The sequence below is a fragment of the Patagioenas fasciata genome, chromosome 4, assembly GCF_037038585.1.
Source record: "Patagioenas fasciata isolate bPatFas1 chromosome 4, bPatFas1.hap1, whole genome shotgun sequence".
Classification (NCBI taxonomy): domain Eukaryota; kingdom Metazoa; phylum Chordata; class Aves; order Columbiformes; family Columbidae; genus Patagioenas; species Patagioenas fasciata.
The window spans coordinates 14,011,792-14,039,264 of NC_092523.1; the positions used below are offsets into that span (position 1 = coordinate 14,011,792).

At 40.7% G+C, this 27,473-nt stretch overlaps 2 protein-coding genes across 7 annotated transcripts in view; one reads left to right on the top strand and one right to left on the bottom strand.

The window, feature by feature from the left end:
* Window positions 1-7,433, bottom strand: part of EVC (EvC ciliary complex subunit 1) — a 49,962-nt gene extending 42,529 nt beyond the window's left edge. The window contains exons 1-4 of the mRNA XM_065836527.2: window positions 7,263-7,433; window positions 3,697-3,807; window positions 906-989; window positions 162-394 (exon numbers count right to left, since the gene is read on the bottom strand). Of these exons, the coding sequence (XP_065692599.1) occupies window positions 162-394; window positions 906-989; window positions 3,697-3,807; window positions 7,263-7,433 (599 nt within the window). The remainder of the gene's footprint in view (window positions 1-161; window positions 395-905; window positions 990-3,696; window positions 3,808-7,262) is intronic.
* Window positions 7,434-7,535: 102 nt separating this feature from the next.
* The window catches only part of EVC2 (EvC ciliary complex subunit 2), a 74,621-nt gene continuing 54,683 nt past the window's right edge, over window positions 7,536-27,473 (top strand). For 2 of the 6 annotated variants that reach the window (XM_065836521.2, XM_065836519.2), the window contains exons 1-7: window positions 7,536-7,808; window positions 10,516-10,564; window positions 17,299-17,459; window positions 18,003-18,068; window positions 22,629-22,815; window positions 24,878-24,987; window positions 26,127-26,189. In XM_065836521.2, coding sequence (XP_065692593.1) covers window positions 7,536-7,808; window positions 10,516-10,564; window positions 17,299-17,459; window positions 18,003-18,068; window positions 22,629-22,815; window positions 24,878-24,987; window positions 26,127-26,189 — 909 coding nt within the window. The other 4 variants (XM_065836522.2, XM_065836520.2, XM_071808570.1 and 1 more) reach the window with 4 other exon arrangements.

Below are 27,473 nucleotides of genomic sequence, written 5' to 3' on the forward strand. Positions count from 1 at the left end.
AACACTTTTTTACGGTTATAAGCAGATAACCCTGTCTTGATGTGTCAAATGTATGCATTCAAGCTCAGCCTTTAGTTTACACCAGAGCTCTAGTGATTGTCCCGAAAACCACTCGGGCATGTTAGAAAATGACTGAACACGAGGGCAGGTTTACTGCTCACCTCTCACAGGTTAGCACTTCAGGGAAGCTGGTCACCTTGAGGAAGGCTCGAGCCTGAAATCTGTCATCACTTGTTGTGGAATGTATTGTTGTGGAGGAACTGCAGTCATCTTTGTCCCCCTGGCTCAGGGACCCCAGGCTGCCTGACGTAGATGTCTCCATGACCTGATTAGGCAGAACCGCCTGCTTTGGATTCTCATGCAAAGATGGATTGGATGAGCCATCTGCCAAAGGCTACAGTCAAAGAAAATTTACAAAGTTAATTAATACAACACAATAAGGAGATAAACACCAATTTGCAGTGTTTGCTTTCAAGTGAAAAATTAAAAATATACACAGCAAAAGTGTTTCCACATAAATTAATATTAATCATACGGACAGGTTTCTGCATTGCCTGGAAAAGCATTCTTCTGCTGTGGCTGTCTGTGTGATGCACGTTTTCTTACTGAAGGGCGGATGGGCTTTTCTTATTGCTCCTTCAACAGACCCAACTTCCATTAGTGTTAATGGGAAGAAAAGGTCTCTTGACTACAATGAAAATTGACTGGACACCATGTAAAGCACTTGCAGGTTTCAGGGGGAGCTGAAAGCAGCTGATGACTTACAGAATAAGCCCTGAGTCAATGGATTATACACAAAGATCCCTATTAAGCAGACTGGCAGCACGTTTTCTTCCATTACTTGACTCTGCAATTTACACAGAATGATTGTCGTTAATTTTTACCAATAGAATCTAAAACCTTACCCTAAATTTTTGATTGATGGGATAGATCACTTTTGCCTTTAATGCAAATGCCGTGACGTTACTGTGCAGAGGAGAATCGCTATCCTGTATGGAAGAGAACAGAAAACCATTAGGGAACAGCAGTAGACCTGACGGTTGATCACTGTAAGCACTGTATGCCCCTCTTGGTTACACAAATTTGAAATTCCTACTGATAACTAACTGTTTATTGGCTGATTCTGCTTTGGCACAAGAAATCTTTTCGTAAGGCTTGATTCAGAGCATAAAACCCAAAAGAGACAACTCTGTCACTACCACCGCTCCAAAATGTTTTCAATCCTGCCATGGAAAATACGTAATAGCTGGTATTCACAAGTTATTTTCATTTTGGATTTGCTTCCCACAGCCCATAGTGCAGCAACTAAAGATTTCACATGCGCGACTGAAATTATCTTAATAATACAAACTACTAAAGGATAAGTTCCACACATATCATCATGGCTACAAATTCTGACTTTCAATTTAAATAAAGAAACAATAGATTAAGCGAAACTAGTCATCATTTTTTCAAGGAAGAACTTTTATAGTACAACCCTTACCTATAATCTAGAGAAAATACCAATGTTCTTCCACAGAACTTTTTATAGATAATGCATTCTTTTCATACAATAAGCTATATCACGTAATCTGATTTTCTGCTCCTCCTCTTCCATAGCCCCTGCTTTATGCACTGGAACAATGGGATAATCAACTTTGTTTTGCAAGGTTATGCATAGCTTAATAAACCTATTTGACTTTTTCGGTTTGGTCATGTAAAATGAAAGAATCTGATTTATCAAAACACAATTTTCTTTTTATAGATTTTTCTAGGAAATATCAAAGCACTAATAACATCTAAAAATAGAGACGAGAAGAGCAAACTATGTCATTCAATAGACTCTTTTATCATTGCACCTTTTCATCTCCATTTTATTTATTTCCAGAAGTCATTTTTGGATTTCCTGATAAAGTTAAAAGCACGCACTCAGCATGTAAAACACTTGCTTGTTCTCAGCAGTCCCACTGCTGGAGTACACATTCGGGGACAGATCCATCGCTCTGCAATGGCCTGAGGGAGAGCAGCCCCGGGCCAAATCCGTAAAGCCACATTGCAGTGAGTTAGAACTAACACATACTGCTTCCCAGCAGGCATGAGTAACACACAGTTATTATTAATACAGTAATTATGGCATTATTGCAATGTGGAAAGTCTCAGAATGAAAATACCTGTTTTTCTGAGGTGCTCTAACCTAACTAAAAGCATTTTCCATCTGTGCTTCTCCATGAACTACCAATTTGGTGCTAGTAAAAGCAAAAGCCTCTGGGAATTGGAAGAAATGGCTAGAAAAAAAAAAATACATGTCTTCAGCAGTTAGACAAATAGGTGGGAGAAAGTCCCTTCAAATAACATTGATAACACACTAAGAAGTAACCTTGTCAACATGTTTGGGAAATGTGTATAGTTGTGCATTATTACCTTTAAAAGATCATGATCCCATTTCAAAAGGACTGGTAATATGCATAAAGTTATATCATTACATAAGTTATCCCACAGGATTTACACTCCAAAAGAGAATCTAATCCATGTTCACTTATTATGCTTATTATGTACTTTAACTCAAGCAAAACGACCAACCATGGCTTGTCACCACTCCTGATCACAAAACTGAAATGAAGATTAATTACCTGCCAGGATTTAAAACAGCAGTAAAACATTTATAATACTGTTTGTCTTCTCTTTGTCTTGAAACCAGTTTTCATTACAAGCTGTGCACCAGGCTGGCTGGCTTTAACTGACACTTTCTGCATGTATTTAATTTATGCATAATAGATTGAATGAGCTGGCTGAACTACACATTTTTTGAAATGTGCAGTTTAACTCACAACCTTTAGCTTCACCAAGAGCAGTCAAATCAGCTTCGGGTGAAAGGTTGTAATCAAACAACTACAAAATAGGACTGGTTCTCAAGTTATTCTGAGATTCACGCACACACACACAAAATGTTATTTGAATTTTTGATTGAGGGTCGGTTTATACCCTCTCTTACTTTTCTCTTGGAATTGTTTCTCTAATTGTCCTTGAATCCCAGCTCACTACACTGTTGTTTCAGTATTCGTGATGATTTGACCTCTGTGCTGTATCTTCAGCTGGTACCTGATGGAAGAACTTCCTATGCAAGAAAGCCATTAATGATGCAGCTGTTTGCAAACATTCATTTTACTACTTTTATTCTTTCTGCTTCCATTGATCTACTCAGTTCGACTGAGAGTTGGAGCCTCTAAAGAGGCTGTAGAAAAGAAGTACTTGTTCTAGATTGCACTTGATGAGGTAACTTTGTTACTGTCAAAATTTCTCTAATAAATCTCCTTCTACAGAAAAGAATCCAAGATCAACTATCAGCACTGATTTCAGCATTTAAGAACTTTTTCTTATGTCAACAGTGTTAACTTTTCCCATCAACCTTTTGAAATTAAGGACAATGCAGAGACAAAACTAAAGAAGCCCCCATCCAAAAAGAATTAATGATCTTCAATAAAATAGCCAAAAAGTGTCCCCCAAGAAAAACGGAATTTATAAGGCGAATGAGTGCCTGAAATGGCTGCATTCATGAGCAGACATTAACTCACACTCTCTTTCTTATGCTTTTTCTGAACACTTTTTAAGAGTTTAATTCCAAACTCAATAAAATTAAGACAGTTGGGACAAGGCCCTGAGTGCACTCATTGCTACATCCAGCAAAATGGACATTCATCAACAAGAGCAGAGCTTTACCTCCAGCACGATGTTCTCTTTTGATGTACAGGGTTCTGCTTTGCTTTTCATGAGTGTGTGTTCTGTTTCATCAGAGTTGAAGCTTTCCAGAAGTCTCTGGGAATCATCCTTCTGAAATTCCAAGAGGAAACAGATAAAATATAACACTGAGATCATGCAGATTCACTGGAAACATCTTTGGCAGCAGCCTGGATACGTTCATGTCTCCATCCTGAAAATTATTTCAGTATAAGTGAAAAATTTTGGAAAAATACAATCTGAAAATGAATGAGAATTTTACATATTCAGGAAGCAATAATTAAAATTGAAGAACTTTATGGATCTGATTTGTCAGTCCAGAAGTAATCTGAAAAGTTATAAGAGGCTGTAAACATGTCAAATCAATCCATGTGCTCTAAAAACAGACTGTGCAGCCAAGCTCACAGTCTGAGTTCAAACTTCTCAACTAAAGCAAGTTAGTGAAAATTGTCCATAATTGTCTACAACGAAAAGAATACCCAGTATTTTTGCTCCTCTGCTATGAGAAAAACTTCCTAAATTAAGTTTTATGTGTCAGAAAGTTCCTGTCAGGAAAAAATAGCCATCAGAAAATGTTTACTACCAAAAGCAGCCCATAGCATTGGCCTTAAGTTCTCCAACAAACACACAGAGCCACTGGTATGGACACAGACGGTGTGGGAACAAAACCTCCTGCTGCACACGCTCTTCCCTGTGCACTAGACAGACCAAAATGTAACACTAACACATCCAAACACAGCCTTGCAAGGAATTTAGTGAAGGAAAATATGTCAGCCACCCTACCTTAACTACTTTTTAAATTATTTTTCGGGTTTTCATTCCAGTAATTGCTTTCTATGTAGTCTATCAATATGGTTGCAGTCACTTTGCATGTAACTGTCTCATGGAAAGACTTTCCTTAAATTATTTGGCCACTTGGTATATAAAGTAGTCAATTTTCTCAGAACACAGAGAACTGCCCAGCCTCTGAATACATTTCACTCCTCAGGATTTGCCTCTATCACCTCTCTGGAGCTTAGATCTTCAATAATACAGATCATATTCTCGGGTTGGCCTCTAAGACGTGGCAGATGCTGGTTCCTAAAAATCTACTGATGACAAAAGCACAGCTACATGTCTCCCTCAGCAATCTTGTTACTTATTTGCCCCAAACAAGAAGTTCACAAAATTTAGGTTCAATGATCAGGACTTGTGTTAGTAGCCCCATTTGATTCAATGCTGTACCTTATATAATAGCCACTGCAGAATAAGAATTTGCTTTTCTCATCCTATTTCTCTGACTGTTCATATTCATCCAGTATTCATTCTCACTCCTTTATTTCTCCATCATTATAATTTTAAAAGTACTTGAATTTTTCCAGGATTCACTTCTCTCCTGCTAATATTTCTAATCTCACTGTCTTCCTCTCCATTTGTGTTAGTCCTTTGTTATTTTTGCAGCTGAAGTGCTACTGATCTCCTCTTTTAGAGAACAAAAAAAAAAAAAGAAAAAAACTAACTGTAATTACTGTAACACTTCATCAAGCTAATCTACCAGAATACCATGAGACAAGCTCCAACCCAAACGGTCTCAAGAGCCTCCAGGCAACGCCATACTCTAACAGAAGAATATTATTGATAGCAATCTATTACAGTACGTTACATGCTCTGAAGTTACCATGGTAAGGGTTTCTTCTTATTACTTTCCCAGTGCCTCCTCTTCACGAATCATCAAACCAATAAGGCACTTAACCGCACACATCCAAGGCTGAAACCTGTAGAATCGTGATTAACTGGGCCTGAGTGACAAATGCCTGTAGCTTATTGTGGTGACCATGGCTGCTTCAAACTCCGGGTACTTGCCCTGCTCCCACCGCATGGATAACTCAGCTGCTTGGCAAGCAATAATGCACACTTGGGTAAACTATCCCTGCTTTCTCTTCAGATACAGAAGGCTGATATGTGCAGTTCAGTACCTGCTACACATGCAATCGTGTTGCTCCATAGCATCAGTGGGGCAGACAGCACAAAAAAAAGGAACAGGCACAGACAGACTAAGGTAGATCTGTTCAATCTGGGAACTCAGACCCATAGGATACAACCTGCCCACCATGCAATGTGCTCTGTATGTGTCAGTGTGCAGTGTATTTTTCTGTCAAAACAAACAACTCTTTTACAGCAGCAGCATTGATTTTGATGCCGTTTAAGCGCCTGAAGATCTGGACCAGAGAGAACTGACAGCTTCTATTCCCTATTGACATAAATGACATCAAGGATAAAAATGTACATGGCTATATTTGAGTGCGTAGTGGCAGCACAATAAAGATACCACTTATTAAGGCAGGGAAAATGAACAATTGAATCAGAGAGGCTTGCACTTGCATGGGATGCATTGATCCAGCACTTGAAATGCCTCCATTACAAGGCTAAAGCACGGCTTCAAACAGAGTTTCAAACCTCCTACGTAAAAACAGCTGGGAGCAAAAGGACAGATTTTTCTCTTATGTCATGTTTAATGACGATCAACACTAGCAGATACACACACACAGCAGTGCTATAACAGCTGAAAAAAGGTGCAGTTAAAAACCAAGCAAACCAGACTCCCCAGTGCAGGTTGGCAGAGCGCTCCACAGGGCTCTGAATCTCCCAGCCATGCCAGTACCAACCACTGCTACAGACAGTCAGTTCTGCACAATTCAGGACTAAATGTGATGTGAGAAAGATGCAGCAGTCAATAAACAGTTCTCAGAAAAAGTATCTGCCTGGTAGCAGTTCTGCGGGTATACGCTACCTCTGCAATCCTGGAGTTCAAACAAACACTTTATGTAATAGAGGGATATGAACCATCCACCACAATCCTTCAAACAGTGAGGCAGGTGTGTAATTAACAAACTCACACGCTTTAGAAAACCCGGTCAGTTTCATATCAAGGAAACTGTCAGACGCGCACCCTCAACGCAAAATTTTTGCTGTGTTAGTACTCATACTCTGCCTGTGCTATCTGTAGAATGAACTTTGGAAAAGTTTGTAAAATGCTTTGGAAATCAGATTGTTCTTACTGGTTTAGGATGGAAATTAGTGTTTACTTTTAACTATCTCATTGAGTTTCTGCAAGGTGGGTACATCATCCATTACCCCCCAAAAGCAACACAGCTTCATACGACGGTTGTGAGAGGCAACTAGTGGGTCACCTATGCCAAAAATACAGACCAGCAGGGCAATATGCAGAACATATGAATACTTAAACCGGCCCCTTTTTTGAGACAGTCCCTTTGTTTCAACAAATTTTTAAATGAAGAGACTAGTAAACAGAGCTGTGCCGGGAATTACGGGGCTCCTCACCCACCACCGAGCTGACCCCAAGGCCGCAGAGTTGCCGCTGCGGAGCTCAGCGCCGGCCGCGCCGTTCACCCCCTTCCCCGGGGCCGGCCCACGGGTCCCGGCCCAGCTCGGTCAGCCCCGGCGGGCCCTGCGCCCCTTGAAACCCCGTCCTGACTCCTCCTAGCAGTTCACCCCGCGACAGGCCCGAGGCGGTGGGGAAGGGGCTGCCCGTCCCCGGCCCCGCGTACCTCTCTCCGCCGGCGCGGCCCGAGCGCGCAGCGGCAGAGCAGGGCGGCGACGGCGGCGCCCAGCAGCAGCCCCAGCAGGACGGCGGGGGCCAGCAGAGCGGGGAGCGCCTGCAGAGAGCGAGCCCAGAACTGCAGCCCCACCGCCCGCAGGCAGCCCCCGGCCGCTGCCATCGGGCCCGGCGCGCCGAGAGGCGAGGAGAAGGGAGGTCCCGCAGCTCGGGGCCCCTCCGCCCCCCGCCCTCGCCGCCGTGGGAGGAGACCGATGGCGGGGGGATGCAGCGGCTGAGGCCCGGCCTGGCTCGGGGCAGCGCCTGGAAAGTCTCCACGGCGCTCTACGCGACCGCGGAGCGCCCGCCCGCCGCCATGCGGGAGCTGCTGGCCGCCCTGCTGCTGGCGCTGCTCCCCGGCGGGCCCTCCGCGCCCGCCCAGCCCCTCGGAGTGGCCACCTGGGCCGCCCGGGTCCGGGGCCGCCCCCAGCCGAGCCCCGCGGAGGGGGCCGGAGCGCCGGACCCGCCTCGGGAGCCCTACGGTCAGCCGGCGGCTGGGGTAAGGCCGTGTGCCCGAGGGGCGCTGCGCGGGCCCGGCGCGGCTGATGGCGGGCGAAGGCGAGGCCCAGTCTGCGGGGACTGGGAGCCCCGGCCGCGGGGTGTGCGGGACTAGCGATGACCGGGCAGAGCTGCGAGCACTTCCCGGGCACTGGGACTGACGGCAACGGGCCCGAAAAGTCGCCAGGGGCCGCCGTGGTGGGGTCACTGCGATGTGCCACATGACGGCAGCGGCCCCACCTCGCTGTTGCTCCAGCATTTGATGCCTTTTTATCTAGTCACAGCACCCGTGCCCACTGGTGTCAGCCCGCTATTAGAAGTGCACTAGCGCTTTAGCCTCCTTTCCCTTTCCCTTTCCCTTTCCCTTTCCCTTTCCCTTTCCCTTTCCCTTTCCCTTTCCCTTTCCCTTTCCTCCTCCCTTCTCAATGTGTGGTGCAACTACAAAATGTCTAATCATCAGGAAATTGTATTGCAGGGGAAAAACAAAACAACAACAAAGCAAACAGATCTTATTTTTCCACCAGACAAATAAATTATTGTAAAACATAGGAAAATGTCTGCTGGCAATGTTACTGCATTGAATCAGTTACTTGTGAAGCATGATGTGAGTGCTGGCCTGTAGAATTGGCACTGTTTGCTGATGTGCAACCCTTGTGATGCCCTCTGGTATTATGGACATGCTCTGCAGCAGCGTATAAGAATTGTACCGAATATCCAGACTCTATTTTTCAGTGCAGACTGCTGAGAGCTGAATGTCAGATAATGCAGAAGAAAACACAAGGATTACTGGGATGTCATTTGTAGTTGACGCACACGGACATATAAATACCCAAGATTTTTGTGCGTGAGCTGTTGTAAGACCGCAGATGAATGAATGCCTGGAGTCTGTGGAAATTGGGAGCCATTTGTACTCTGATTTCCTAGGAAGTAGGGAATAAAGTTTGTTAGCCAGCAAGCCTGCATTGCCTTTATGCACACTTAGACCTCTGTCCACTTTTGTTACAGGTTCATTTACAAAGGAACAGTTGATATTTAATATTCACATTTGTATGTAAACTGATACAATGTGTAGAGTCATATTTGGGATTTATAAACACTGTTTATTTCAACATTTAACGTAATAAAGCCTGGTATTGGTGTTTTTTATTTTCACCTGTGTTTTACACTGGTGTCATGATGTCCATTTAGTGTACTGGTACACATCTCCTTGATGCAGATAGGGCTCTAGACTTCTCTAGAAATATCTGGCAAAGGTTAATGCCCTTTTAATATGTGATTTCTGTTGCTGCATATGCATATACGGAAATATATGCATGTATCTATTCACCAGACAATTTTTTGTTTAAGTTTGCCACTGGAGTTTCCTGTTCTTATCTTTCTGTGTTCTTGAGATGCTTGGCTACTCAAAATTCAGGATCCTATAGGTTGTTTAAGCAATGAGAAGGAATTAATCATGGTATTAGAGAACTTGGACATAACTCGGTTTGTGTGCCAGAATTCTGGAGTGCAGGGAGAGCTGTACAACAAGGTATTTGCAAATAGCCCCTGGTGAAGAGCTCGGTGCCTGGGGTCTCCAAGAGCTCAGAGTATGCTGCATGTTCTGGCTTGTGTTTGTTTCTTTGTTCTTTCTTTCTCCTCTGTAAGAGCTGCTTCTAATCCCATATGTACTTGCTTTCCAGAGCAGTGTCCAGTTAAAACCCAGGACTCCTGGTGCATCCAAATTTGTGAGATATCTTGCATTTTGTGTTACTCTAGGTGGTAATGCCCTATCTGAAGTGAGAACTATTTTCACACAAGGTTAACTAAAGTTACAGCCCCAGCAGTAATCAAAGTGATGGCTTCCCCAAGCAGGCAAATAATAAAATTGCCCATAATTTGCTGTACTGTAACAGTGGTGTTGACATAAGTCAGTACTTAACATTACTGACATGCAGTGCTTGGCAGCAAACAAACAGCAAGTGCACGTCACATCACTCAGCCGACTTCGAAGATTGCTGCTGATCAGCTGACATGCCTAACTCTGTATTGTCTTCTGCAAGGAAACATTTTTATTAAATGAAAACCTGCTTGTATGGCTACTACATCCTGATCAAAACACTGGGCATTAACAACCCTTAAAAACACTGGTTTCTTTTACTGATGTTTTAGAGCTGTGATTTCTGTAGCAATCTCTGCAGTGTGGGCACAGGCGGGAGGCTGTCAGAGATTGCCTCGTAAGCTGCAATTTTTAGCCTGTGGTCCTTTAGAAAGGCACTGTGTAACACTCCGAAGGAAAAACGAGTGTAGTGTCAGTACATGATCATCCAATATGGACACGTTCCTACTGACTCCTAGTAATTGGATTTTCCTGTGTCCTCAGTTCTGCCTTTGAAAATGTCAAGAAAAAATATTTTATATAGAACAAAATAATAACAAACCCTTCTGCTCCGCTATTGCACAGAGGGCCAGCCTAGCGTTACTAGCTACAGTTTAAACCCCAAGTGTGCATAGCCATACTAGGAGACAACAGTCTCATACTGCTTGACAGGCTGTGGGAGACCTCTAGAGCTGTGTTGTATCTCTTCTGGTAATCAGTTTTGGGAAACTTGAGGCTTTGTGGAACAGAGTTCTGTCTAATTGTGAAGCATGAATTCACCATAACAGTTCAATATTAGACATTACTGAAAACAGTTCTTTTCTATAATCACTCACTTCTGTGTTAACTTTAGGTTGATAACCTGTGGCTTCAAAAAGAGCTGGGATGTCTGGGGATGACAGGTATGTAACTGTTTTCTCTCTTTTCCCAGGGCCTGGATGTGCCGAGCGGTAGGGACTGTAGCCGTGCCCTGGTGCCTGCTGTCATCAGTGGGACTCTTGATCCTGTTTGCTCAAGTGTTAGGGACAAGGGTGCTCTAGGCTTCCTAAACAGCTCATCTAGAATACAGCCCCCTACAATAAGATGACCTTGTTTTTTACCTTGCTCTGAGTAATTTTCAGGAGGAGCCCTTTTTCCTTATCAGACATAATGATGTAGGGGAGCACCCTCTGATGCCCAGTGTTGCCAGTGTTGTAGAAAACCTGTATTACTTAGAGCTGATCAAGACCTTGTTCCTTTTCAGAAGCTGATGTACCCTCTATGCATTCACTACCACTGTTTCAATACCTACTCTTGAAACTACTTTCAAAGACATCTGCAATTAAAATAACTAAGATACTTTGTCCTGGACCAAATCGCTACAGACTCACAGATGTAGGGGGTCTGGAAGTGTTGCTGGGAGGCTTAACGCTCTTCACAGTGGGTATAAAGGATACTTGTCACTGATCTCAGATGCATCAAGCATCCCCAGTGGTAGTTGCGTAATTGATCAAAATTGGGTACCCTGATACTTAGAGAGGTCACAGCTTGGAGGAGCAGCGTCTGAGGGCTGACTGCCACACACTCCTTATGTACATTTGGGTAAATCACTTAGTTTCTCTGAGTCTCTGGCCTTTGTTTATTGTACACATGTAGAGAAAATAGTGTCCTACCTTGCCCAAGTGTAGTGGAGATGAGTAGACTGAAAGTTTATGCCATCCTCATACAGCACATGAACAGAGGCAATGCAACGTCTGAAACAGACCCCCACCCGTGGCTGCGGTTCCCCAAGAGATGATTTCATGACGTGCACTTGGCAAGAAATTACATGCTCTGAAGCAGTCATTTAGTGAGATGCCTCTAATTTCTTTGCCTTGTGCCATGGCTAATTCACAAATGAGTTTATTAATTTAAATACGAAGGCAAATAATTCAGATTTGCTGAGCTTCCTTTTTTTTTTTACTGTGTTTATTCAACCTAATCTCTGCTGCTCGCGTCTTACTTTCTGATAGGCTGCAAATTATTAATGTGCCATCCACTGAGAGAGGAAATATATATGATTTTGTGGTTCAGAAGAAGCTTCTGGTGCTAAAGAAGACGTGGGGAAATTGGAGGATTTTGACATGCAATATCTTTTTGGTAGTGGTTGAATCTCTGTGATTTTATTAGTAGTTAAATACAAGTGTTAAATGAGAGGCTGCTACAAGCAGTGAATTGTATGCTTGATTTTTTAACTGAGAATTGTCCTATTCTAATAAACATGAATTTTTAACATATTTGAAGCAAGGTTTTTAGTGGTTTGCTTAATCAAGGTGCTAGACTCTTTTTTTTTTCATACTGAAGAAGTTCTTAATGAAAGCAGTGAGATGGGAATAAGACATTGCATTGAAAATACGTAAGATGTCATTGAAAATGGCAGTGTGCTGAAGTAAAAGAGTTTGTGGCATCACACTGATCTCAGAGTTGCTGTTGGAAGCTTTTTTAAGTCATTTCTGCGTGCAAAAAAGCAATCCCAGAATAGCCCTCTGATCGGGAAACACAGTGGATTTTTGAGAGTTATGTTTGAATCTTCTCTGACGTACTCAAAACAGGCTTGGAAAGTAGGTTTGTTTTGTCTTGTTGATGTCCATAGTTTCTTTGACTTTGTAACAAGAAAAGCTAATGGCAGCATTAAAACGGAAATACAGTAAATTACTACCTTTACCTGTTCATTGTTGTGTGTAATTGAAAGGACTCTAAGTTGGATCCTGTATCCTGGGTGGTTTTCAGGACAGGGAATAATTCAGAACAACAGCAAAAATACAGTAAGCAATTATATTTAACTCTTCTTCCCCACTGAAATAAAGCAAGATCATTCAAAATTTTGCTGATAAATTTTTGGGGAAAGCAAATCAGACTGCAGACTTGAAATATGCAGCTCTTGAGAGTTAAGAATTAAAATTACTGTCTTAGTTAAATCACTCTTTTTCCTCTCAGTGTCAGGTGATTTGTAATTCTGAACTTGACATTTCACAAACTTGTCCAAGTCTTCACTTTCCTACTGTAATTAGGCAAGTTAGGACGTATTGTAAAGGTACAGGAGCCTTAAGGACATACTGGAGTCTTTGCTGCAAACCTGTTGCAAGTCTATTTTAATTTTCTATCATCCTATTTAATTACCTGGGCCAAGTATAACCTTCACCTTAACTTCTGTCAAGAACAACTAAGGCAGTGTAGTGTTATACCTGCCCTTCTAATGCTTGTCCATCTGTGCCGCTAACATGTTCAGGACTCAGCGTGTTTAGTCTGGTGGTAAAGGCTTGTGCTTTAGCCCTGAAGGTCCCTGTTGTTACACAAAACTTAGGAAAGGACAGTATGCAGACCACAGACAACAGTTTTTTTTCTTAGATACCCATACTTCCACCCCCAGCCCCTATGAACACAGACCTGCTGGCCCCACAGTCTCCATGCATTAGGTACATTTTCTGCCAGGTCAGATCCTCTCTGCATTTGCATACCCTGAGCAGCAAGTGAATGCGGTGAGAGCTGGGAGTGGGGAGCTCTCCGTCCTAAGTGTATTGCGTGTGCTGGACATCCAAAAGCGCAAAAGATCACTACGCAAAGCAGTCGTGCACAAAGCTGAGGAGTAGCAAGTGACTCCTGAGGGAGAACAGCAAAGAAAAGATGAACAGCATTAAATAGCAGAGGCTGTTGTCAACAACTTTGCATTTGTCATTTCATATTGTTGTGGCACTGTGCAGATTGGGGCTGAGGGAATGCTGGAGTAACATAAGTGGTAAAATGTTACACCAATCTTCCAGCTGTTTCAGCTTTAATAATATTTATTTTTGTATTTCATTTTGTAGTTCAATACAAATTTGACCTACCAGCACTGGTAATGAGCTAGGATTTTGCAGCTTAAGACAGGGTTCTGGCATATCTGTATTTGGTTTATAGAGGATTAAATCGTGGGAAAACAGTAGTATGCTAATTAAAAGTAAAATAAAATATTTAACAACTTGATAATACATTGCAAAATATGGAGTGTTTATGTAGGGAAAACAAAGAAAATTTCATCTTAAAGCTGGTTATATGGTCTCACATCTGAAAATAAAGTGAAATCACTGCCTTTGATGAACTGCTCACTTGGCATCTTTGGCAATGTTTGTGAGAACGCCCAGTATTAACGCCACACCATCTGCTGGTTTGCTTGGTGGGAGGTGTTTTGGCCGGAGGTGTTGTGCTCTGAGAGTGCCCGGTGGCAGCCTCGCAAGCACAGCTGGAGGAGGCTGCTTGGGCTGTGTCTCAAGCTGAGACACTTACTCTGCTTTGCAAAGTTTGCCTTTCCAAAAGTAGTGGGAATAGTTTCCCTTTAGAAACTAATGGAAGTGAAGACCAGGCAGCTGTGATAATGGCTTTTCTGAAAACAGACAGAAAAATTGCAAAGATTGAAGCTGTAAGAAGAAAAGAGAGTGGAAGGAACAAGGAGATGGCAGAGTCAGTGTCAGAATTGGGGGCATCTCTGAAGGGGCACTGACAATGGTGTGCTCACGCTTCTGAGCAGCGGGGTATCAAAAAGAAAGCTCAGTCGTTGTTATTGAAAGGCCTCAGGGTCAAGCTTTAGTGTTTTCCAACCTCAGATGGATCTATTTGTTAAAAAACCCAGTTTCACAATGGGAATCTAGAATAGACATGAAAACCTCAGAATATGTTGTACCTGTACTATCCTATCTCAGATATTCAGCATCGAGCTTTTCAAGCAATCATGAGCCATCTACAATCCCTCTGAAACCTTACGTCAAAAGAGACAGCAGGTGAATTGATAAAAACAATTGTTTTGTCTTGATGTTAAGAGTATGCAGCCAGTCGTGTGATAAAGCAGTTATGTTCTTGTAGGTCAAGTGGACTGAGCTGCATAATGTTCTAGTGACAGTTAAATATATGTGGATCAGGAAAAGGTTATTTTGTTTAACTGATAGTCAATACTACAAAAATAATGAGATAGAAAAGTGCTGCATTACTGTCAAGGAAAACCAGGGTATTATAAAACAGCCTGTATTGTTAAAAATTAATAGAAAGGATGAGAGAAAATCTGGAGAAAGGCAGCGGCACATGTTGCTGTATGGACATGCGTCACACTGATTGAATCTATTTAAGCAAAACCTTCCTCTGAGTGCCAGGAAGATACAAATGAATTTGCAGAAGTATCCTTGTAATCATTCTAAACATTGAGGCTACTTAACATAATGTCAAGAACCTGCAAAATCCCCAACCTCCAATTACTGATGATGGAGCAGCCGAATAACGTGCCTGGAGACTTCTGCTGGGAGCTGGGTGCATTATCTCGGGATTGCAAATGTTGACGGAGCACAACTTGAAAACAGATTCATCTGTGTAATTAGTAATCCAGAGATTTATTCAGAGTCGAAGAACATGATCAGTTAATTAAATTGGTTTCTGTGAACTTGATACTCTCCAGAGGGGAGTATCAGGATTTGCTGTCACATGAAAAGTGTAGCTGGGTGTGCTGATGGAGATGTTATTCTGCATAGAGCACAAGAACAAAAGATATTTTATGAAGAAATTAGCCCTTTCTTCTTGGCTGACCTCCCTTCAAGGCAGTGGTGGCTCAACCCAATCCATACACTTTGCCATTTTGACTTCTTAGTCTTACGAAGCCCTGCAAAGAAGCTCCATGTCTTCAATCAGGGTTCCTGTTCACTATAAAGGAAAGTGCATCTCCTGTAGTCTGACAAGAAAAGAAAACGGGAGAATTGGTGCTTCATCTCCATAGGAATGGGGTTCAATTGCACTAATATATGAGAGACACAGCAAATATAAAATGATTTTTTTTTTGATGTTTGGATATATTTATACAAAACTGCAAAGAGTCTTCATTCAGTAGTCAGAACTTAGGTTCAGAGCCATTGGAGGTGGGATATAGTATGACACTTGGGTCTGTTGGGGAGTGCCATGGCCAGGTAGGCTCAGCCTGGCAGCCAGCAGGTCTGTGCTGCACTTAGAGTTCAGCACTGGTGCCATCCTGGGTGATCTGCGGTGTTGCTTAGTCTTGAAACAGAAATACACCAGGTGTGTTTACCCGGAAAAAATTCCAACCCCAAAGATATGCAGACACTTGGTGTTGTAATTATACACATTACTGTTCTCACTAAGTTTACCTTGTTATTTTTACAGTCCCCAAAAGAGTCTGTTATGTTGTTTAACAGTGGTTTAAGTATTTAAGTAAAACTTACAGACTGAATTTAAACTGATCATAAAATGCAAACAACTAGCTTTTTCTGGCCCATATATCCACAATTTTTGTCCAATATAAACCACTCACAAATAAAAAGCATGCAATTCCAGCATGGGAAGACAGCAAAGCTCCCCATGGTGCACATGTCCTTCTGGCTTCTGTAAGCAGCAGGTCTGCATCTCATTCACTATGTTAACAGAAATCTTTTAGGTGATTCATGTCCATCAATGTTTTAAGCCTCTTTATAGGACCTCCTTTTAAGGGTCCAATTCTGGATGCTCTGTGCATGTCTTTTCTATTTACAGTTAACATTATTTCTCTATATTGTTCTTCCAACAAAGCGGTATCTTTTCAAAAAGATACTGCTTCTCATATTGAGATTTTAGGATCTTTAGCTATTCGTATTTCATTAATGTCTTCATTTTTAAAATGAAGACTTTATAGAAAAATTTCATTTGCCAAAAATCTTGGCTTTTCAATAAGTTTTTGTTCATACAAATATATATTGCTAGTGATTAAAATATGGGATTTAAAAATAAGTAATAAATGAGAACTATTATGCAAGGAATGAAAAAAGTATCTTCTTGAAACACAGTCAGCTATAATTTAGAAATTTTCATGATGCATTTTGCTTCATTCTGCAGCTTTGCCTTTTGACAATTTAATGTATTAAATTATTGATTTTCAGTATAAGCTCCTTTTATGAATGTCATAGGTGCTTTTACTTTAATAAATGAAAGTGATATAGTTTCAAAGTTGTTCTTGTAATTTTTTGTGATAACATGGCCTACTCTTTCATAAAAATATAAGAGTATAAGCCAGCATTTGCATTGCTAATTACTAAATTGAGGAGCATTTGATTTCCTGGGTACCCCAGTTCAGCTGAAATAGATCTGAGACCCTTACTCAACTGACAAGTATTTTTGTTCTGTATTGACATGCTTGATGGTTAATGGTTAATTGGCACACTGTATCTTTGACACAGAATACCCTTAACACTGACACTCTCACGTTGTAGAGTGCTTACATTATTTACACTTTGCTGAAAGTTTCTTTGTGTTGAAAATATTCCAGTTGATTTACAGCTGGAAGCTTTTAATTACTGTATTAGGTGCTTTAGAATTTATATGGCAAGAAGTTTTCTGTGGGGTATATGTGAGTTCCCTAGGTAGGAAACAGCATTATTCTAACTCCTGCTGGGTTTAGTGCAGCAAATCCCATCTCTGTTTCCTGTCTGGCTTCATATCTCTGCTGCCTGTATAGATTTTAAGCACTTGGGGGGAGACCACACTGGTCACTGAGTGCACACAGAGCACCAGGTACCACAAGCCCCGTCTCTGGCTGTAATCTGCTGGGGCTGATGTGCACTAAGGAGCTGTTGGAGGTGGTGTTGGCTCTAATGCAGTGTTGCCTTGGTTTCAGCAATGTTCTCACCTCTGGTCGTTCAATCAACTGAAGCCCCTCACCAGCTCCTGACTTCTGCAGCCTCGGATGATCAGTGGAGCCATTCACTGTTTGCTTTGGTCCCCTCATGGACAAAGAAAATTTTGTTCAAACGAGAGTCTTCTCTTAACCATCAGCTGGTCAGTAGAAGATGGTTTGCGACTTGTAATATTTGTAAGGATTGTAACAGTTATATCAAAAGTGAACATTGTTGGGAATTTACTATCCAATTAGTACATTTCTAATTCTGTCTCAGGTGATTATGCTCCCTTGATGTGGCTTCAGCAACACCAACTAGTTGTGAGACTTCCAAATAATTGTTGTGACAGATACAGCTATGTCATTGCTGCGTAAATTCTGATAAACACTTAGTAATGAAATGCCTCTGTATAGTTTGATAGACTTCATGCATGGTGTATTTTGTTAGGGAATTGTGATGGCCAAAGGATGAATATATCAATTAAAATACTTATAATTACTTGTTGGAATAAGTAGTTCATACAAATTTGGACTAGAGAAAAGGATTAACTATTGTGATAACAAAACTCTTAAATTTGAAGGTGACTAATACCCCTAATTATTTTTTTTTTCTCATTTCATTGTTTGCATAGTATAACTTATGCTGCAGTTTGTGAATTAAGACGTTTTCATGCACTATGTAGACTTTCCGCCTTCCTCCACAGCCTGAAGATGTGTCTGATACATCATTTTCTTCCGGATTTGGAATAACCCTTCAGAAATGTGGTGTGGTAGGTTTTCTTACATTTGTTTTGCTAAATCGATAGGAAGTTTGTACCCAAATGCCCTTTAAAATTAGGAATAGAGTTGTGTCCGTGCTGAGTATTTGTGAGGATGTCCATTTTGGTGTTAAGATGGTCACACCCTCTGTAAGAAGCACAGTTTTGCAATCTTGATTCAAAACTGAAGGCAGTCAGTGAAATCTCTCAGACTGAAGGGGATTTTGGACTGCAGTCAAAGTAAATACCTCAGTATGAATTTGTAAAACTACGAATGAGCAAAGCCCCGTGAACTCTAGGAACTAACTGGCCATAAGGCTGGGCAGAGATAGAGGATTAGAGAAACCTTCTGAGATATTCTTCTGGCTCAGTCATGGGTGCCCTACCTGTGTCAAGTATGGACTCCTTTTGAAGGATGGGGCACTGAGTGCCGTGTTGCCCACCGTATCCTTGGGCATCCTGTCACGTTGCCATAGAAAAGCCAATGTGTCACAGTCTGCGTATTCAGTGGGACTCAGCTATAGCACAGTATTTAATGAAAAAAAGGTTTCATTTGACTTGTGTAAAATGCTTATGGGAGCAAAGACCTCCCTACTATAAGGAAATTTTAAACCTTCCATTTTATTTTTACTTTATGTGGCATAGGTTGATAGATTTACCTAGACTATTATTTTTTCTTTCCTTTTTTCCCTAGGTGGGGTTTTTTTGTTGTTTGGTTGTGGTTTTTTTGTTTGTTGGTTTGTTTCTTTTTGTTGTTGTTGGTTGTTTTTTGGTGTGTTTTGTTGTTTGTTTGTTTGTTTGTTTTTACACTGAATGAAGCAAGTCTGAAACTTTATGATTAGAGACAGTTCATCTTACCTGTCCCTTGGAGAGAGAAAGCGCATCTAATTTTAAGACACATCTGAATTCAGCCACTGAAATGCTGCATATGAGGGTAGAGGACTCCGTAACCAGGTCATTTGCATAGTGAAGAATGAATATGCATCTCATGTCATGGCACTGATTACCTGCAATGTTGTTGTTGAAATGGCTGCCTATCATAATTAATGAGGTTGTATAGTGAGAATTTCAGATGTGAGAAGCAGTAACATGGGATGTTCTGCTTTTCTGGCTTTAAATTCCCAATTTTTACATCAGAGCTTCTCAGAAAGTGAGTTTGAGACAGTTACATGTTTTTTCTGCTATTCATAGCACACCCTCACACAGCCTCATTAAAAATTGCAAAATCCTGATATACAAGATCAAAGTTTGTCTGTTGTAGATGGTAGGATCATAATAAAATAATTTTGCAGTGCTCTTAGTTTTAAATTACTAAAAACTATGCAATTGTATGTGATTGTATTTCACCTTCAAATGCAGTTCACATTTTATTTTCCTTTACCTACCTTGTAATCTACCTCAATCCTAATTCATCTGAACAGATGCTTTCCTGCTAAGAGACAGACTGGCCATATGGTGGCCTTTAGCTGTTTTAAATGGAAAAAACTGATCTTTGCACATTTTCCTCCTTCTGCCACGAGTGGCTCCTCAGAGCATGGAGATGACATATGTTTACTTCTTGGAGTCAGGATTTTTCCAACACCTTATCACAGAAATACCCTTATTGAAACTGGGGGGTTTAAATTTTACCTGTGCTTCTGGCACCCAGTCCCTTCCTTCTTTCCTGAAATGTCTTCCTTTACGAGCTTCATTCCATAGTATGATATGAACTTATCTCTGATAGCACTTCTTAAGGACAATGACCTTTAGCAGAGCTGGAGTGAATCTTCGATTTTGACTGTTTGGCTTTTAACACATTTACTTGTCTCATTTCTCAGTCTCCTAAGCATTCTTGCATTGCAGATCATCTATGATACAAGCATCCTTCATTTTTTCCTCCTTTCCTGTTTCTAGTTGTTCTAACTTATTCCCAAAGTACCTCCATCCCTTTCACTTCCATGTCAATTCCTTCCTCCTCACTCTTCTCCTCGCATGTTCTTGCTCTTGCCGTGGTTCTTTCACTCCACTCTCCCAGGCACCTGAAGTGACATCGCTTGCAGGGGGTGATGACACACGTTTGAGTGCACACTTACGTGTCATCAGTGGCTGCCATTGGGTTTGGTTCCTGTAGCTCCAAAAGCAAGAAGAACATCTTCAGGGACATTAAAGAAGCTGATCCCAATGGCAGTGGTGTATGGAGTAGGTTCTTTCTAGAAAAGGTCAAACCCAAGAGGTTCCTTACTGCTTGATTCTCATCTGCTGCTTTCTCTGGTGCTATCAGGAAAAAAATTCAAGTTTTTCCATCGCCTTTGCAATTCAGCTTAAAACTGGTGGCCAGTCAAAAAAAAGAATGCAAAACTTGTATTTAGTATTAATCAGAAATGCGACAAATGTGGCCTTTTTACCACCCGAGGAAGATTGTGGTAGGAGGTAGGTGGTATGGTTGGGTTACCTCTGAAGGGTTGCTTTGTTTAGTCGCTGAATTAAGAATTCTAGTAAATGAAACAAAATTAAAAGAAAGTGCAAAATCAGTTGGAGAAAGAGAATAAACAGTGTGTGGGAGTACACATTAAGCCTCCTGCCTAGGGGAAGTAGAGGACCAGTGCTGCCATATTCCCCCACCTGTTTGTGAACATACGCATGCTACTTTCTCTATTTTATTGTGCAGATTTACCTAAGTTACTGTTTACATCCACTCTCCCTAAATGGAATATGTTTGTGCCTGATTATAAGCATAGGAAGAGACCCTGAAATCCTCATTTTTTGCTTTCATCTCACAGAAGAAGAGAGGAAAGGTGTTGGAAAATGAAGGGAGGAATACCTTTTTCTGTTTCCCTGTTTCTCCAGCTCCCTCTTTCGCTGGTGCATACATGTTTGTACAAGCCCATCCACAGTTACCGTGGAGCATAATACAGTATTAACAACTTGTACAGTTTGAACCTTGAATCTTTCAAGGTGTGTTTTCTTGTTTTGGTGACTGGGTCAGGGTCTCTGCTTTGTGGTGTTGGATTTTCTTTATGTGGCTTTGAGCCTTTTTTTCCCAATTAATTTTGTTTGTGAATTTTAAAGCAAGTTTCTAGCACAGGTTGAAAGGCATGTTGACTGCATCATGCCAGTTCATAAAACAGGAGAGAGAAAATCTGCCAAAATATATTTTTAATATTTGGTGATTTTAAGTCTCATAAATGTTGGGCTATTTCATGATATACAAACATAGGAAACTGGTAATGCTTTCCTTACAAATATGATTGAGCCTATTTTTAAACATGCTGACAATTGTAGAATCTGTTACAATCAATATTTGGGGTTTTTCTTCCGTAAGATTTGTTTAATTAAATTGAGGTTGGACTTGCTGTAATGAGTTCAGGAATTTTAGTATAATATACCAAGTATAGATAGTTATATAAACAGGTTTATTCGAATGCACTTTAATTGTTGTCACTTAAATCCAAAGATGCAAACTAAGCAATAATAATTTCAATAAACTGTTTCTTCTCCTTGATTCGTTTCTATACTGAATTAGTATGAAATGCAGAGATCACTGGTGCACAATGAAATTATAACTACATATGTTGAACCCCGTGGCTGCCATGAATTGTGGCGTGATTTCTGAAGTCTATCACAGTTCATATTTTCATAACTCATTTCTGTGGGGGCTGCTTTATTGTTTACATTTGCTGGTGTCCAGATACAAAGTAGACATTTCCTAAAAAGGAGGAGAAAAAAAGAAAGGCTTGGCCTGAATCCTACTTCTGTCAGTTAAATAACTGTTAATTTGGTGTCATTACTAGAAACTTGATATACCATGGCCAGAAAATTCTAGACCTGATAATTCTGGTTTAATATGAGTTGTAGGGGAAAGCGATTTGGAAGGTGAGAGGTCAATAACCAATTCTGTGCTCAAAGTAATTCCATTTTGAGTGTATAATTACTCAAGAAGAATTAACAACCTAATGGAATAAATAAATTAAAAAAATCATCTGAGTGCTTGTTGCTGGAGACTGGTGATGGGTTTTGAATTTGACCCCTAACGGGAAGCAGAGCCATGAACTCCAAATCCACTGGTGGCTCCATCAGCCCTCCCATGGGAACGGCAAGTTGAGGCAGCCGGCACCCTTCAAAGAGTGTACTTTCTGGGAAAAAAAGAGAAATAGAGACCAAAACTGCATGGAGAGAATGAGTTTGCAGTGAGGGCAGCTTGAAAAAAGAAATATCCCCTTGTTACAGAAGTTCAAAGTTAAGAATTTTCCAGGCTCTGGTTCTAAAGTTATGATCTGGTTCTGTGTTGTATGAGGTACCACAGGGATATTCAGGTTCTTGTTTTCACTTCTGGCTCTGCGTGAACTGGGTTTCCAACTTCTGTCTTTCTGTCCCTTTGCTCCAAGCAACAACTTGACATAGCAATGATTAAAGTCTCCTTGGGAGTGTGAGATCAGACTGAGTGTAGTGCCATTTGCAGGCCAACCAGAAAGCCTTCAGAAAGTAAGTTTACACATAAAGCGAACTTTAATTAGTAATCAAGACTACAAATTTTGTTGTTAAGATGCACATACAGCCATTTTGCACCGTTAACATTAATATTTCTTTTTGCAGGTGGATGTTGAACATGACCCTCAAACTGCATACATTACACTTCTGATTAATAACACCAACATGCTGCTTTCAACAAACATTACAGATCTTATCCTTCTGGACAATATCACTGGTCTGCATGTTCCAAAAAACAGTGGTAATAAGACCACAGATGGTATACAGATTTACAGGAAAAGATTCTTGCAAGGTAAGACAATCTGCAGGGAAGTACCCCTGCTTTTACATGTGGAAGAGCACATGTTCAAATCAGAACATTTATTTATTAATATTTATTTTTTACTTTTTGGTGGTGTAAATTCTCTGGTTATAAGTTAATACAGATGTAGAACTCTGGGAAAGGTTTCATGCTGCAGTTTATAATTCAATTAACTCACATTTTCTCTCACACATTTGAACTGCTTCTGATCTCCCAGGCACAGAAGTGACCTCCTGTACTCCGTAAAAGTCACTGCCATCAAAATGAAACAAAATCTTTCATGATAGTCTTTGTTCATTTTGGATACTTTTAAAAACTGCTGCACAAGCCATTTAATCAACCTGTTAAGTCTTCCTTCTTGAGCCAAGCAGGCAAATTGGCTTCCTGGGGTACTGAAGTCCATTGGAATTGCAAAATGCAAGATGATTCATCAGAAATAAGGCAGCTCTTCTCAGTATCTGTTTTCCTCAAACTGAGAAAATTATAAAATCAAAGCTAGTAACAGAGAGATAAAACTGTCTACTCTTGGAGTGAGTCTGTTCCTTTGGTAGCAGTTGGATCATTTCACCTTCATAAAATCTTATTTTTCTTGATTTCCTTATCTCACTTTTCCTAAGCACAAGCAGATAGAAAATTAGTAGCATGCTTTTGAGAGTCATGATATTTCTCTTAGAGCTTTAGAAGTGTTCAGTAAGATCTGTGTATTGTTGAAGTGCCCAGGGTTATGGTTGTGTTTTACTGGTGAAAGATTTCCAAATAGGCAAGGGGAATAGGTAGACCCAGGGCTGCTGTCTGACTGCAAATGGATAGCCAGACTCCATTTCTGATAACATCAATGTGAGGAGCGGAACTGATTGTGGGGCTGGGTTTTTTGAAAACATCACGGAATTGCTGGCTCTCAACAGAGTTCATAAGAAAGATTCAAGGCTGGGAAGGAAAACCATCTTGCAGAGCCAATCTAGTAAACACAAGTTGGAGCAGTTATTGAACTTACTGAATCTGGAACTGAATCTAGCTTTACCAGCCCATGTAAGTTGCACAAATCAGCATGAAGAATACTGAAGTAGAATAGAATCCAACAGAACAGATTTCTGCATAGTGTTTGGTCATTACTATGTCAGTCCTGGTCTCAGCCCCTGTCTTGCCAGTGGGGATGGATGGAAGGGCTGTGCCTACGTTTGGCTATATACTGTCATGCCTCATGTTAGCCATAATAATTTTTCAGTGCTCCAGTGCACTGTGAATCAAAATTCAGCTGAAATCTCAATCAGGTTTCTCTTTGGTTTCAGTGTGAGGAGAATCAAGTTGTTAGTGTTTATAATGTAGGCTGACTATTTTATTTTTAAAAAATTATGTATATTTTAAATATCTCATGTTGAGTTTTAGTATCAGGCAAAACATGATGCTTTTCAGTAGCTTGAGGCATCATTTAATGCAGTTTCCAGGACCTGGGCCAAATTTGCTTGAGTTTTTAGAGGCAGCAGATACAAAGGTTGTTGCTGGGCTTGTGGCCAGGAGCTCTCTACTCTGGATGTGGGGCATCTGCTCAGTTGGAAAGGAAAAGATCCACTGCTTTCCCAAGCCTTCCCCAGAGATCTTTCAGATTTTTCTGGGAAAGAGCAAATCTATCCGTATCCCTCCTCTCTGGACTGTGCTGGTCGGCTCTGGCTGCCTCTGCTGAATTCCTGTGAAGTCAGTGATGTGAGCTTAGTACAGCTCGGCTCCTCAGAGAGCACTTTTGCTGGTGAGGAGGCACAGTCCAAAGGGAAATCTAAAAAGCTCCTCAGATGTTTTATTCGTATTGAACTTGCTTTTCAGATTTCACGAACATCTGTAACTGCAGCTGAGCTCAGCTGGGTACTCAACTCTTCAGAGATTGACACCCAATCTTCTGTAAAAGAAGATGTGCAACCATACTGGGTTGTTTTCAAGTCAGTGTAGCTACTGTTCTGTTTAAGAAAATGCAGACGTAATTACTTAGAGGCCACTATTGCACTGGCAGATGTATGTCACGTGCTTAATCTACACAGTTGATTTTTTTTTCTCTTAACAGGCGGAGAATACTTTGCAATCAACTATTCTGCATGTCTTGATACAAAAGAAGTGTGGGATGGCAGGGTCTTGACACTGCCTGCGAAGCTGACTTTCAGGAGTTCATCACAGGTATTTGCTTTACGATTTTATTTTGTTCCTCACAATTTTTGTTAATAAAAAAAAGTCTCCAAGGTGATTCTTGTGTGCCTAAGCCACGAGGCCTGTGAGTAATGAAATGAGGTTCTTTGGCTCTCTGATTGTTTAATGTGAATTTATAAATACATGAGTTATTCTTCATGGCTTAGGAAGTCCTAGGCTTCCTTAAATAGGTGAAGTATATTTGTATGTTGTCCTGTAGGTTTTCTCTCTATTTTTTTTATTTCTCTCCAATTTGTCTTTGCACCCTGGAAATCATAGTATTCCGTTAACTTATGTGTGTATTCTTGTAGTCTGTGAGAGATTGAAAGTTTTGCTGTATTTTTATCAGAAAATAATTTGTTAAGACAAAAAAAACCAAAAAACAAAACACCAACAAGTTGCAGCAGAGTAAAAGCTGCTTGCTCATAAGGAAGATGCTTTTTTTGTTATGAAAGTTATGAAGCTTTGAAAGAGATTTTTCAGAGAAGCTGAGAAATCTCCATCCTTCATAATATTTGAGAACTCAGTTCTACCAGGCTCAGAGAAGGCTGGTCTAATGCTGGAGTTAGCCCAGCTTTGAGTAGGAGGCAGGACAAGTGGTTTCTTCCAACATAAAATTTTCTAATTCTTAAATATGGCTTGATATTTTTCATGTGTTTTTTGTAATTGCATGTAATTAGAATCTGCAGATGTATTTTCACTTCAACTGCTGTATCTCCTTTGTTTTAGAGGAAGAAGTGTTCAATGTGCATGAGAGTGGTACTAGAGTGGCAGAGGGCAAGACTTCAAAAAGCAGGGAATCGTAACAGTAGAGATGTATGCACTGACTTTTGCTCCTGGTCTGTGCATTTTTAGTCAGCCTAGATTTTATAGGCACAGAAAAATGTAATTCTGTGAGCACCAGAATAGGCATCTGTGTGATTAGAAGAGGAGTGTATCCCACAGAGCAGCTGCTTCCGTGTCTGTTAGCATTACCACTAATACACTGTGTTTTTCCAATTTATTTCAGCTTTAAGCTTAATGAGAGCTATAGCTTAGCTTCTAAGGAGATGCTTTTCTAGAAATTCTGGGCTATTTGCCAGTAGATTCTGCTCTTTTTAATACATGGAGTATTTTTCTCTCTCTCTCAGAATGAAACACGTCTCGTATCACTGACAGCATCGCTCACCATAACTGAAGAAGGAAAGACCAAGGTAGGTTCTATAATTTGGTATTCTATTGACTGTCCTGCTTAAATTTATGGACAATCTAAACTAAATCCAAGGAACTAAGGATGTACTTATGTGCTTATATCTGATCTTCAATTATGAGAAAGCCAAGTCTAGACTTACATCTTTTACACTAATAGAAGCTAAGAGGGCAAGAGATCCCCAGCAAAAAGAGAATACTGGAACAAGAGCCTCCTCTATTGGCTATTAATCATACACCAGTTCTGCCTTCTCTAGTTTTAAGAGGAAAAAAACAGGAGTCAAGTTGGGAAGTCGTTGTTGTCTTAAAGCAGCAATATTTAATATGGAAAATCTACAATCTTCCATTATATTCTTAGCCATGCTTTCTCATTTGAAGAATTGTCCAGGCAGAGAGAATTCTAAGGAGGAATATGTTCAACCGCTCCTGTGCATTCACCATGAGAAAGCTTTTGCCTTTTCCAGAAGGGTGGAGTTACCCTCCACCTGCTGAGGAAAGGTATCTGTATCATGCTGATACACAACTCACAAAATGGCTGTGTGGGGAGCCTGAGAAATAAAACTACAGTAAGAGAGGCACAGTTTATATTTGTTTTAGTTTTTTGACCAGTTGTCCATTCAAAGTCATATCTTTCTGTTCTTGTCGTCTGAATTAACATGGTTTGTAAGAGACCAAATAAACCTTCACAATTACATTGATTGTAGCAAACTGTATTATTCTTCTAGATATTTTTTAATTAGAGAACTCCCCACTGCATCCATCAGTTTCATTGCTAGAGTTGTGTCTCCACCAAACTTATTTTTCTCCCTCAACCCTTCATTACCTTGGCAGGCTGCTGTGTTGCAAGGGGTCTTTTTTGAAGGAGCTGTGGCTTGATTGGCAAGAACACTGTGATTATTTGTGGTCAGGGTAAAGAAAATAGTTTGTTTCACCCCAGAACTTTTTTGCCATGGTTGCATCATCTGAAATCTCAAGTTCATGTGGATGAGGCTTACGTGTAGAGGTCCTGAGGCCTTGACCACTCATTTCTTCCATAGACCTGTCCCGTGAGTTCTGTTCCTCCTTTAAAATCAGTAGTCTATTTGGAAATTTGGCACAGGAGGCTCTTGTTCCAGTATTCTCTTTTTGCTGGGGATCTCTTGCCCTCTTAGCTTCTATTAGTGTAAAAGATCCAAGTCTAGACTTGGCTTTCTCATAATTGAAGATCAATTCTCATTCTGTTAAAATTGAAGGCAGAATTACACATAATGTAAAGTAAAACTATGCATCAGCTAGAGGGCTTATTGTTG